The 12,447-nt window shown below is 35.9% G+C and overlaps 3 protein-coding genes across 5 annotated transcripts; 1 reads left to right on the top strand and 2 right to left on the bottom strand.

Annotated features, from left to right (window-relative positions):
* Nucleotides 1-135: 135 nt before the first annotated feature.
* On the bottom strand, nt 136-3,138 carry rpp14 (ribonuclease P/MRP 14 subunit). 2 transcript variants are annotated; one of them, XM_081385541.1, is made up of 7 exons: nt 2,892-3,138; nt 2,387-2,497; nt 2,193-2,277; nt 1,596-1,672; nt 1,266-1,344; nt 870-942; nt 136-751 (listed from the first exon to the last, which is right to left on the bottom strand). In XM_081385541.1, the coding sequence occupies exons 2-6, from the start codon at nt 2,458-2,460 to the stop codon at nt 871-873; spliced, it is 387 nt and encodes a 128-aa protein (XP_081241667.1). In that variant the 5' UTR covers nt 2,461-2,497; nt 2,892-3,138; the 3' UTR covers nt 136-751; nt 870. The 2 variants fall into 2 exon arrangements, with proteins under 2 accessions (XP_081241667.1, XP_081241668.1); XM_081385542.1 differs by having other exon boundaries at nt 176-778; nt 2,892-2,988.
* On the bottom strand, nt 339-800 carry LOC308702151 (hydroxyacyl-thioester dehydratase type 2, mitochondrial-like; the record flags this gene model as incomplete). Its single annotated transcript, XM_081384818.1, has 1 exon — nt 339-800. The coding sequence occupies one exon, from the start codon at nt 798-800 to the stop codon at nt 339-341; it is 462 nt and encodes a 153-aa protein (XP_081240944.1).
* Nucleotides 3,139-3,349: 211 nt separating the features above from the next.
* On the top strand, nt 3,350-12,188 carry rbck1 (RanBP-type and C3HC4-type zinc finger containing 1). 2 transcript variants are annotated; one of them, XM_081385536.1, is made up of 13 exons: nt 3,350-3,546; nt 5,043-5,095; nt 5,184-5,328; nt 5,419-5,515; nt 5,598-5,796; nt 5,876-5,973; nt 7,116-7,292; nt 8,020-8,180; nt 8,266-8,377; nt 8,463-8,642; nt 8,725-8,823; nt 11,134-11,277; nt 11,364-12,188. In XM_081385536.1, exons 2-13 carry the CDS (start codon nt 5,059-5,061, stop codon nt 11,442-11,444), a joined length of 1,530 nt encoding a protein of 509 aa, XP_081241662.1. In that variant the 5' UTR covers nt 3,350-3,546; nt 5,043-5,058; the 3' UTR covers nt 11,445-12,188. The 2 variants fall into 2 exon arrangements, with proteins under 2 accessions (XP_081241662.1, XP_081241663.1); XM_081385537.1 differs by having other exon boundaries at nt 3,429-3,542.
* The last annotated feature ends 259 nt before the right edge of the window (nt 12,189-12,447 follow it).

Below are 12,447 nucleotides of genomic sequence, written 5' to 3'. Positions count from 1 at the left end.
TTTTAATAATTTTTTTTTAAATAATTTGCTGGTTAATTTAATGTAATTGTAATACTATTATGTTAACCACACTGCTTTCAAATTACTATTAGAAATAACTATTTGAAAGGTCAATCTGAAAACGATCCCCTTGTTGAGGTTGGAAACAGCTAGACCACACCAGTCAAGTTATTTTCTCACACAGTTTATTTAAACTGCACCTCAGAGAACAAAAGCAATGAATATTAAATCTTTGAGTGAGTGTCACATTTCAAAAGAACAAAAATAAGCAAGAAAGAACATTTAATTCCTGGCAGCATATCTGGAACATAAACACAAAAACTGAACGGAAGCATTCCTCACAATTGCTCTCCATTCTGCGGCATCATCACTATGACCTCTCCCTCCATGACCACTTTGTCTTTGACAGCGCAGGAAACAGAAATAAAAGCGAAGGACATTTTGATCTTTTTAACCTCCGCTTCCGCCTCAACCTCCTCTCCAATGTAGAGAGGCGCCGGAAAGCGTATTTCCTGGTAGAGGAACACGCAGCCTCTACCGGGCAACTTTGTCCCAATAACTGCTGAGATCAGACCGTTAATCAGAACTCCGTGCACAATGGGGGTCTCAAAAGAGGTCGTTTTAGCGTACTCAGGGTCAAGGTGGAGAGGATTCGTGTCCCCTGTCAGCTCAGCAAAAAGCGCGACGTCTCTGGCGCTGAATGTTTTGCTTAGCGAGGCCCGTTCACCGATGTAAAGCGACCTGTGCCCCACTGTGAGGGATGCAGGAACTGTCAGTGCTGAGTTGACAATATGGTACATATTTCTGTTGAAAATTCTTCTTCTAAGAAAGAACGTCATTTTTTCAAGGTATTTTTTTTGTAGGCCCACCTCACGATATCAACTGGTCTCCAAACTGCAGCTCACGGCTATTCCCAGACAGTGCTAACAAAAATGGCGACACCTGCAATGATAAATAAAAAGAACATAAGAGTTGCATTCAAAACAGATGTCTATGACACAGATTAGAAGTTAAATGGGTTTCAGAATCTAAAACGAGATAAACAGCCACCACAGTAACCGCCTTTCTGACGCAAATTGCACAGTACACACAGTTTGGCTGACAGACTGCCAATAGCCACGTTAAAATTATGTTGAGTCATTCCTGGCAGAGATACAATTGATCCACAAGCTCTTTACTGAAATCCAGTGCGAATTAAAAGAATGCAGACTCAGGGCTCATTAAATGTTGAATCAGCTTCAGACGTAATACTGGGAAAAACATACCTGCGTGACTCTCAATGCACATGCCTCATTTTGATATGATCCCAGTAACGTTAATGCACTCCACAATTTCACCAGGCCACTGAGATTAAGAAACAACAGAATATTAAGAATGAACATCATTAGATAAACCATAAGTGTTTATTCATTTCAGAAAAAATAGTTCGCTCTATGTTTCAGATACTTATTCCTACAAAACAAAACACGTAATTTAAACGGTCCCAAACTCAAGCCCAGAGGGATACCCCAAGTTCATAACTCTGTACTTCACTTAAACCATGCTTAAACACTTTGGCCTAAATGGTCAAGATTTGTACTAGGAGCATGACTTACGTGTTGTACACTCGTAGTATGCCGGTCAATTGGTTCTCATCAAACTTCAGCAGATCAAATGGAATAGAAGCTCCAATCTGCCATATAGAAGAAATATGATTATGCATCAGAAACAAGTCAGAAAGCAGGATAAAGTCAAAAGAGACTACTGACTACAGCACATATTTATACAAAAAAAGAAAATTAAGTTATGTATGTTTTTTTTTTTATAAATAAAACATCTTTAAACTATTTTATTAGGGGTGTAAATAGTCTCCATCTGAAAATAAAAATTCACGGTATTTATAACAGAATTTTGTTGTTTTATTTATTTGGAATCATTTATAAATAAATATACAATTCCCAATGTATTATACATTCACTGCTTATCCAAAATATTTGTCCATGGAGTTGGGTTTGTACCTTCAGCATATTTTTGTTTGAAAATAATTATGAATTTTAGCAAACTATTAAAATTTAACAAACTAAATATATTATTTCAGATTTCACACATAAGTATCAAAAATCTGCATCAGTGTTAACTTAAATTGTGAACACCATTTAGTAGACTTTATAGAAACCATATTCCTACATGGTTGAGTCATACTATGTGCTCACCTCTCCGTAAAGTTCTTTGAGTCCACGAATGATCAATTGTTTGAAATCTGCAGAAGAAATATTTCTGTTTCCATTCGCCAAAACCCTAAAAATAAAGAAAAGAAAAATGTTATGTTTCGACCATTTAATGTTCACCATCTAAAGACTGTAATAAAACTAACCAGATCAAAACTGACCTGTATCATGACACTTACAGAGATATTTTCATATAATGATAAACTGAAGCATTTTTGTAAACATATCGCTCAAACTTTGAGGGTTCCTCCATAACTTGTAGCTTGACAGAAATCCTTTCAGATGGTGTGCTAGAATTAAGAAAGAGATGAACTCATTAATATCGATGCATTTTCAGTACTGTTTATATAAATATAGTTGCATATTCAACCATGCTAAATGAATACGGTAATTATTCAGTAACAAACCAGGTATATGAGAATGCAACATGTATTACCATCTAATACAATCATTGTATCATAGTACTGACACAATATTCTTTATAAAGGTGACTTATTATTAAAGTAATAAGCATTATTGGGAAGATCAGTTTCTTCCAGGTCACGTGCAAGGTCTGTATTGCTACAAACTCCAAAAAATACGTAAACTACAGATTTAAAGAGCATCCAACCGCTCAAAAAAACAATTTACATTGAATTATGCAATCAAACAACTGTTTAAAGGTCTAAAAACAGATAAACTCACAGAATTACAGGCTGTGTTTGTCCTTCATTCACAGCATGCGGAGCGCCATGCACACCCTCGCGCTGTCAAATCTCGCGAGAACACCTCGATAAAAGTCAACAAATGTTGGGGGAAAAACACAGACAACTATATTTTTACAACACTATTTCAACGAAAGCAGTCACATTTACTGCTAACTTTTTTGTTATGACTACTTTTGGCCACATTCCAATTAAGCTTTTTCAGCTACTCATATTTTGGTTAGCTTATAGATAACAAATGCATACTAAAAGTAAAAAAAAAAACGTTAATTTTGACTTCACGGGGACTTTAATTTCAGGTCTTTGTATTTTTATATTCGCAATTTTTTGTTAAAAAATATTTAATTAATTTGTATATAATTATTTTAATTAATTTTATTATATAGCAAAATACTACAAGTTAACTAAATATCAACCGAGTGTGTTTTCCGCATCTGTGTTTGATGGAGTTGCACAACCTCTCGAGACTTTCTCACAGCGCTGACTGGGACTTCCTGAAGCAACTTCGTTTCACTTTTCATTCCTCTAAATTTCCACTGTTTTGAGAATACCACGGAGGTTTTAATTTACAGCGTCGAGATAAAAACACACAGATACGACACGAAGAGTGTTTTATTACAATTGTCCTATGGTTGGTAAGTTTTTATCGTCATATTTGTTTTACTGTCGCTGCTGTTGTGCTGAACGAGCGCATGTTTTATGTTTGCGGTTGTTTAAGGTCGTCAAATTTTACAAATAGTGTAAAAATACATAATGCACTTTTATGCCGTTTCTTAGATGTATGCAAAACGATTTGTATTCATATTTACTCATTTCTATTATGATTTAGTTATAAATTACACTAAGAAATAGTACCTTGGCGCTGCCATGTTTTTTGAACATGTACGAATCATAAAGTACCATGGTATATTTAGGCCAATTGTTAGAATACTTTAATGGACTGAATTTCAACTGGTGCAAAATGTCAATAAAAAAGTATCAGAAAAAGTATTTTGCAATAGGCATATAATATAATGTAATTAAATAAAATAGGTATATGAACATGGTACCACACAGAAACATCTAAATTAACTATCAAAATATGATTTAACATCATTGAACCAAGATAAATGTATACCAGCAAACCTAAATGTTATCTATTAAATCAGTTAGAAATAGTTTTTTAATGTAACATTTGCAGGTTACCACTTTTTACAGTGCAGAGCATATAAAAATAACATGGTGTAAGCACAGTACTTTTTTTGTGATCCAATATCTACAAATATTGCTTGTTTTTTTGGGGGCATATACTGTAATATATATTTTAATATAATATTATGTACAGTATATTTAATTAATTTTGTTAATACTTTTTTAAATTGTATTTTATTTAAAAATATTTAAATATATTTACTTAAATATATTAACTATTTAAAAAAATAGTCTGAAACTAAAACTTATTGCAATGTTAATATAATATATTTAAAATGTTTTTATTAATATTTATAAAATTGTATTTAATTTAAAAATATTAAAATATATTTATATAAATAAACTATTTGTAAAATGTGTATCTAAAATTAAAACGTATTGCTGTATATATATATAATATAATGTAGTATTTATAATTGTATTAATATTTATTTCTATTTAATTTAAAAATGTTAAAATATATTTATTTAAATATATTAACTATTTAAAAAAATGTCTAAAACTTATTGCTGTTTTTTGGACATAATAATATGATTGATATGATATGATACGATATGATGTGATATGACATGACATAAAAATAATATATTTTTATATATATAAATAAATATTTAATCTATTTAAAACTTTTTTTAGTATGCACATATATGTCTAAAGATTGTAAGCTAATTTTTAGTTGTACTTGTCACTGTGAGATTCACTGTTGTGTTATTGTTCAATAAATTTAGTTTTTTTAAATCTAATACATTTTTTTCTCAAAACCATGATATTGCTGTTTTTTTTGGGACATATACAATTATATATATTTGGATATAATATAAAAAAAAACAATATTTATACTTACATTTAATTTGAACTATTTACAATAATTGTTACCTAAACATATTGCTTATTTTAATTATTTTAATCTTAATATATTGCATATATTTTTTTTAACAAGCTTTCAAGATTAAAGCATGGCTGCCCTAGATGCCTCTACAAATATAAAAGAAGGTGAGTGTTAGTAAATATATTATGCAGTAAATGTAAATATCATAAGTCATATTTTGACACAGCAACATGCCTTATGTTACCATGGCAGCGGAGGACGCCGCTCAACTGCTGAGTGACGCCATCAACTCCAGAGACAAAGAAGAAGCCACTAAACACCTGGATCGACTTCTGGACCTGAAACTCCCCGTGTGTGTCAAAATAAATCCAGATGCGTACTCTAAAGACAGCATCAGGTATGCCGTCAGACCGGTTCCATCACACGAGAAACACTGAAACGCTGAGCATACGTAACCATGGTTGTGTTTGGCTTTGTGTGGCGGTAGATTGAGAGTAGGAGTGGCGGACGCCGTATCAGACGCCCACATCCCAATAACAGTGCTGGTTCCGGTCTACATGACAGTCTCAGAGCTCAAAGAGAAGGTAAAGAGAGTTAGTGATGGACGTGAGAAGGAACCGAAACCCAAAATAATAGATATACTACAGGTATATATTTGTGTTCCAGATCAATGATGACTACGGCTTCCACCCGGCCCTCCAGCGCTGGGTGATCGGGAAGCGTCTCGCGCAGGACAAAGACACCCTGTATAATTATGGAGTCCGAAACCATGATGACTCGGCCTTCCTCTTCATCCGCTCAGCAAAGACTGCCCAACTGAGCCGCGAACAAGAGAGGAAAGAGAAACAGGACAGACGGATTGATGGTATCGAGACTATATTTCTAAAAAAAATAGCAGCTTATGGAACATAAGTTTACTGAACCGCATGTCTTTATTAATACAGTTATAATAGAGAACATTGGCCCCCCACCTCAACGCTCACCAGAGCTGCTCGCCAGAGGAGCCGATTTTCCTCCTCCTCCTCTACCTCCTAAACCTCAGGTATCTATCTATCCATCCATCCATCCGTCTGTCTGTCCATCTATCTGTCTATGGCTCTGTCTATCTGTGTGTCTGTCTATGGCTCTATCTATCTGTGCGTCTGTCTATCTATCTATCTATCTATCTATCTATCTATCTATCTATCTATCTATCTATCTATCTATCTATCTATCTATCTATCTATCTATCTATCTATCTATCTATCTATAGTGCTATGCATAAGTTTAGACACCCATACTAAAGTTGACCAAAAAGAGGAATAAAAAATCATCTTTGGAAATTGAACTTAATGCCTTAATTAAAATAATTGGGAAAAATCCAACCTTTAAGGACACCAATTTTCTTTGTGAATGAATAATGTATCGTAAATAAATAAATGTTCTTCCTTAAAATACAGGGTGCATAAGTTTGGACACCCCTATATTAAAGAGGCAGGCAGATTTTTATTTTTAGAATAAAAATAGAGATTGACATGGCTTTATTTCAGTTAGCCTAATAGCTAGTTTGATTTGCATTGAGAGATAATCTTATGGAAAGTACCCCTTGCCAATCTCTAGGTATGGTGAAGGCTATGTGATGATGTGGGGCTATTTTAATTCCAAAGGCCAAGGGAACTTTATCAGGATGCATAGTATCCTGGATCCATGAAGTAACTGGCCTTTAAAAAATAAAAATCTGCCTGCCTCTATGGGAATTTAACATAGGGGTGTCCAAACTTATGCACCCTGTATTTTAAGGAAGAACATTTATTTATTTACGATACATTATTCATTCACAAAGAAAATTGGTGTCCTTAAAGGTTGGATTTTTCCTAATTTTTTAAATTAAGGCATTAAGTTCAATTTCCAAAAGATGATTTTTTATTCCTCTTTTTAGTCAACTTTAGCATGGGTGTCTAAACTTATGCATAGCACTGTATCTATCGCACAATATATCTCTATTTTTTGCTCTTATCAATCTATCGCTCAATCTTTCACTCTATCGTTTTGTTGATTTATTTACCATTCTGTCACTATCTATCATTCTGTTGCTCTATCATTCTGTCGCTCTATCATTATGTCGCTATGTCGCTCTATCTATCATTATGTCGCTCTAGCTTCCGATGTATCTCGTAATTATAATCATTGTGTTTGGTTTTCTAGAAGGTTGGTTGGTCATGTCCCGAGTGCACATTCCTGAATAAACCCACACGTCCGGGGTGCGAGATGTGCAGCACGGCGAGACCTGAGAACTATACAGTGCCGGATCTGTACCAGCCGGACCAGGCAGAAACCAAGAGACTCCAGCAGGAGGAACTCGCCAGCCTGCAGTACGAGCAGGTTAGATGAGAGGACACAACATACTGGACTACAAAACCACTCCAAATACACCAGGTTTACATCTGTGGGACAAACTCTGAAAGTACCTAACCGTATGACTGCATCTACAAAGCTTTACAGTAGAAAAAGATCAATGGATCAATGGAAAGTGAAAACAACGAACATTTAGAAAGTTTTCAAACTCCTTCACTTTTCAAACAATTTATTTGTGTAATACACTGGTTTGAAAGTGTTTAAGTGGATTCTTTTCTGTTTACTTTGCATCACAAAAAGCATTTTTCATTTTGTTGTTGACTAAATGATAAAACAAATTAGCATTTGCATAATGAAGCAAATTGAAGCAATTTAATGTTATACAGTCTTGAATAAAAAATAAAATAAAAAAGAGGATTTCTATTGTATCTTTTTTATCATGTGGATCATAAGAAGACAAAGAAACTCTTTCAGGATTTCAAAGAATACATAATTTTTTATCAATTAAATACATGTATAAAATCCTAAATATTAAATGTATTAATTATTATTCATTAATTATTAATCACACATAAAAATAATAATAATTTAATTCTATTCTTTTCCATAGGATAAATTCTTATCTTAGGATAGCGTCTTATAGGATTAGATCCACATTATGATATTAATTCTAAAAGGAATCTTTTAGCATTTTGACATAATACAAAAAAAACACACACACACAAACATAACACATGTGGCTGTGTCCATTCAGTCTCTGATAGAACAACGAAAGAAGAATTTCCAAGCACTCCTGGAAACAGATTCCCAGAGTCTGGTGGGGAACACAGATCAACTGGATTGCGCCATCTGCTTTTGCACCATCATGCCAGGAGAGGGCGCCGTGCTGAGAGAGTGCCTGCATAGCTTCTGCAGGTCATTTAAGACTGTTCAATTGTTACTGTAAACAGGAAGTACCACTGAAACATAGTCTAAAATACAGCTTCTGTTTATCCTACAGGGAGTGTCTGAAGGAAACCGTCCTGAACTGCACGGATGCCGAGGTGGCGTGTCCATATAGAGACGACGCTTATTCCTGTAACTGCATACTTCAAGATCGAGAAATCAAATCAGTAAGATCATAAATGCAGTATCATTGAACCTTGACTTATTGCAGTTCACTTGATAAACACACCAAACCCTACTGTTTCCCACCAGCTTCTCTCTCAGGACGAGTACCAGAAGTTTCTGGAACTGAGGCTGAACATCGCAGAGTCGCGCAGTGAGAACAGTTACCACTGCAAAACGCCCGACTGCGCCGGCTGGTGCATCTTCGAAGATGACGTCAACGAATTCACGTGTGACATCTGTCATGAGACTAACTGCCTCCTCTGCAAGGTGAATATCACGTTTGTTTAGTTCACGTCCAGTTTTTAGGTGCATGTTACGGTGACCTAAAAGACTGTGTGTTTTTTCCAAGGCAATTCACAAGGGAATGAACTGCCAGCAGTATCAGGACGACCTGCGGATACGAGCGCAGAATGACGACGCAGCCCGGCAGACCACGCAGATGCTGGATGTGGGTGGAAACTCATTTGTTTCAAACTGTTTTTGTTAATATTTGATGCTATTTAAGTTATTGAAACAGCGCCCACTAGGGATGGGAATCGTTAAGAATTTCCTTATAGGGATAGTCTGCCCAAAAATGAAAATTCAGTTATTAATTCCTCACCCTCATGTCTATCCAAACCCGTAAGACTTTTGTTCATCTTCGGAACACAAATGAAGATCTTTTTGATTACATCTGAGAGCTTTCTGTCCCTCCACTGACAGCTACGCAAATGACAATTTGATTCTTCAAAAAGTTCATAAAGAGATCGTAAAACGTATCTATATGAATAGAGTGGTTTAGTCCAAATTTTTCTGAAGAGACATGATCGCTTTATATGATGAACAGATTTAATTTAGGCTTTTTTCTGACATAAATAAATGTACAATAATTATCTATTAATAATAAATTGAAATTAGACTGCATTGGTTGCGCTATATGTGTTTGATTCACTAAAAAGTGCAGATTCATAAGAGTAATTTGTTTGGGACTCAACATTGGTCAAGCTGCAAGTGTTTGATTCTCTTAAAAAAGCCAATGTTTGATTCCTGAATGAGTGACTCTTATAAATAATCTCTTTTCAGTGAATCAAACACACACAGTGTGACCAATGTAGTCTGATTCCTGAACAAATGACTCTAATGAATCGTCTCTTTTTAGTGAATCACACATTCAGCACAATCAGTGTTTGATTTACAAAAAGTGCAGATTCATAAGAGCCATTAGGAATCAGACTACACTGGTCACACTGGCCCTCATTTATCAAAAGTGCGTACACCAAATTTCCAGCGTACACCGGGCGTACACCCAAAACCACGGTGACTTTGAGATTTATCAATATGGACTTTGGCGTACGGCACGCTCAAATCCTACACCTGCTCAGGAGGTGGTGTACGCACGTTTTGAGTGCGGGAATGCGCAGAAAAACAATTCCTAACACCACAAAACGCACTGACAAACTAAAAGATATAATATATTATGACCCACTGTAAAAAAACAGCAACATAGTAATTATAAAATTAAGTGTTTATTTTTGTGCAACATGGACTTCAATGTTTAATTTGTGTGACTTTACCAAAGCATTTGATTTGTAGGCATATGTATTCCTTAAGTTGCGAGCCTGTGCGCTTTACCTGACGTTTTGTTTATACTTTCGCCTGGCTCCGCAGCGCGAGTCTCCGCAGACTGCGCGCGCACCTCCCCAAACGAACGAGGCGTTTATACTCGACGCGCTCGCCGTTGTACTATTCTTTGAAACGATGGTTAGGCCAGGGTTAGGCCCGGCAGGTATGCACGGACTGGGTTTAGAAATGAAAGGCTTTCAATGACCAAAAAAATAATTCAGACTGACAAAATAATAAAAATGCCATTCTTCTTATTTTAAATAATAATAATAATACAAATAATAATAACGACATTCTTCTTCTAAATAACAATAAGCGTCATTAATAATAAAAATCTAGAAATCAATTTTGTTTCTTTCCACTTCCCTGGTTTCGCTTTCTCTTTCTCAAAGAAGTTTCTCTTTAATTTGCCGTCTTCCGTGTGTCCATGGCGTAAAATGAGGGCGTGGGGGGAGCGGAGACTTGAATATATAGGGGCGTGTTATTCTAATGACGATCGTTTTCAGCCGCGGCATTTATCAAGGGCAGGTATTGCGTACACCAGAATTTCAAAGGTACGCACAGCTTCATAAATCAGGCGATGAGAGGAGTGTAAGCATAATCTTACGCCAATATATACGCCCGTTTCTACGCAAGATTGATAAATGAGGGCCACTGTGCGTGAAAGTGATATGTGAACACACACACACACACACACACACACACACACACACACACACACACACACACACACACACACACACACACACACACACACACACACAGCAAACCGTGGACACAAACCTGGAGCAGTGGGCAGCCATTTTACTGTGGCGGGGAGCGATTGGGGGTTAGGTGCCTCGCTCAAGTGCACTTCAGTCATTTCCTGCTGGTATTGAGAATCAAACCTGCAACCTTTGGGTTACCAGTCTGACTCTCTAACCATCAGGCCACCACTGCCCCATGCACTGTATGCATTTGATTCACTGAAAAAAACCATTTCATAAGAATTTGTTTAGGAATCAGATTAAATTTGTTGTGCTGAATGTGTTTGATTCACTGAAAAGAGCCGATTTATAGTTTATTTGTTCTGGAATTGGATTACATTGGTTGTGCTGCATGTTTCAAAGAATTAACGTTAAAATGTTCATTACCTGTCAACCGGTTTCCATTCCAGCAACTCCTGAAGAACGGCGAGGCGATGAACTGTCCTAAATGTCAGGTGATCGTCCAGAAGAAAGACGGCTGTGACTGGATCTGTTGTCTGATGTGTAAGACCGAGATCTGCTGGGTGACTAAACAAGCCCGATGGGGACCAAAGGTCTGACACCAAACTACATGATTCATTCGTTCAGTGATTCACAAGCATCAGATATAGTTAACCTAGACCTGGTTCTGACTCCTCAGGGTACCGGAGACACATCGGGTGGTTGCAGATGTCGAGCCAACGGAGTCCTCTGCCATCCGCAGTGCCAGAACTGCCACTGAACACTGGCGGCATATCTGAACGCTGCTTCTTCAACAAGCAAAAACCTGCGCTACAGTAACACAACACTTACGAAACTCCTTAAAATAATCCAGGTGAGGTTAATGCCCCACAGTTGTGGTTGTACCTTTAAAACGTTCACTCTCTCTAGTCATATCACTGACACATCAATCAGATTCAACGATATGTTCCAAGACTAAAGATTCAGAACGTGTTTACAAAATTAAATGTATCTGAGCTTTTATAGGATGAAAAAAGTGACATTTTTAAAAATGCTTTAAACTGTCTTTAATCACTACTATTTTCTGGCGACTTGATGCTCTGGGACTTTGTGCAATGCTATTGTAAGAGAAAAGACTTATTATTGTTGTATCTTGATTTTTGTTTGAGGTGATTTTTTGTTTATAATCCAAAGATGTTTTGTTGTAAAATCGTAGTATAACATGCAATATGGCATGATGAAGGAATAAATCAAACTGTTAAAGAAAAAAAAAAAACGACACATTGAAGATCAACTCAAATTCACAACAAATGCATAAAATGGAGTGGATTGTAATCAAATTATATATTTATAAAAAAGAAAAAAACCCAATTGTCATAATTATTGATATATCATAATTAAAAATTATAATATAATTTTCAGAATCCAGGTTTTTCCTCGTATTCCTATTTTTATTTTTTTAAACATGTCGAAGCATTATCATTCTGTTCTTTTGTTTACAATAGATTCAATAAAGCTGGTATACAAAAAAATTGAGCCAATTAAAATGATTTTTTGATCTCCTTAAAAGGCACACTATGCAAGATTTGTACATTAATATAACAGCTTCAAAGTCATTTCGATGGTAAACGAACTCGTAGTAGGGTGAATCATCCCAAAGCAAAGCAGTGGGGGGGGGGGGGGGGTCAACGAAGAAAGCATGGTCGGAAGAGTCAAGGAAAAGAAAACGAGAAACGAATTTACGACAGTAACGTTAAATACAAGTACTTCACAGCGACTCAAGG

Source organism: Scardinius erythrophthalmus, assembly GCF_964197995.2.
Source record: "Scardinius erythrophthalmus genome assembly, chromosome: 14".
NCBI classification, from domain to species: Eukaryota; Metazoa; Chordata; class Actinopteri; order Cypriniformes; family Leuciscidae; genus Scardinius; species Scardinius erythrophthalmus.
Note: the sequence above shows the minus strand (reverse complement) of the source record. Positions and strands in the feature narration are given on the sequence as shown.

Coding starts and splice junctions, on each gene's coding strand:
- rpp14 (XM_081385541.1), bottom strand. CDS start 2,460: ATGGAGGAACCCTCAAAGTTTGAGCGATATGTTTACAAAAATGCTTCA. Junction 1,673..2,192: donor TCAAAGAACTTTACGGAGAG/GTGAGCACATAG, acceptor TCTATATGGCAG/ATTGGAGCTTCTATTCCATT. Junction 943..1,265: donor GTGCATTGAGAGTCACGCAG/GTATGTTTTTCC, acceptor TTATCATTGCAG/GTGTCGCCATTTTTGTTAGC.
- rbck1 (XM_081385536.1), top strand. CDS start 5,059: ATGGCTGCCCTAGATGCCTCTACAAATATAAAAGAAG. Junction 5,974..7,115: donor CTCTACCTCCTAAACCTCAG/GTATCTATCTAT, acceptor TTGGTTTTCTAG/AAGGTTGGTTGGTCATGTCC. Junction 8,378..8,462: donor AAGATCGAGAAATCAAATCA/GTAAGATCATAA, acceptor GTTTCCCACCAG/CTTCTCTCTCAGGACGAGTA.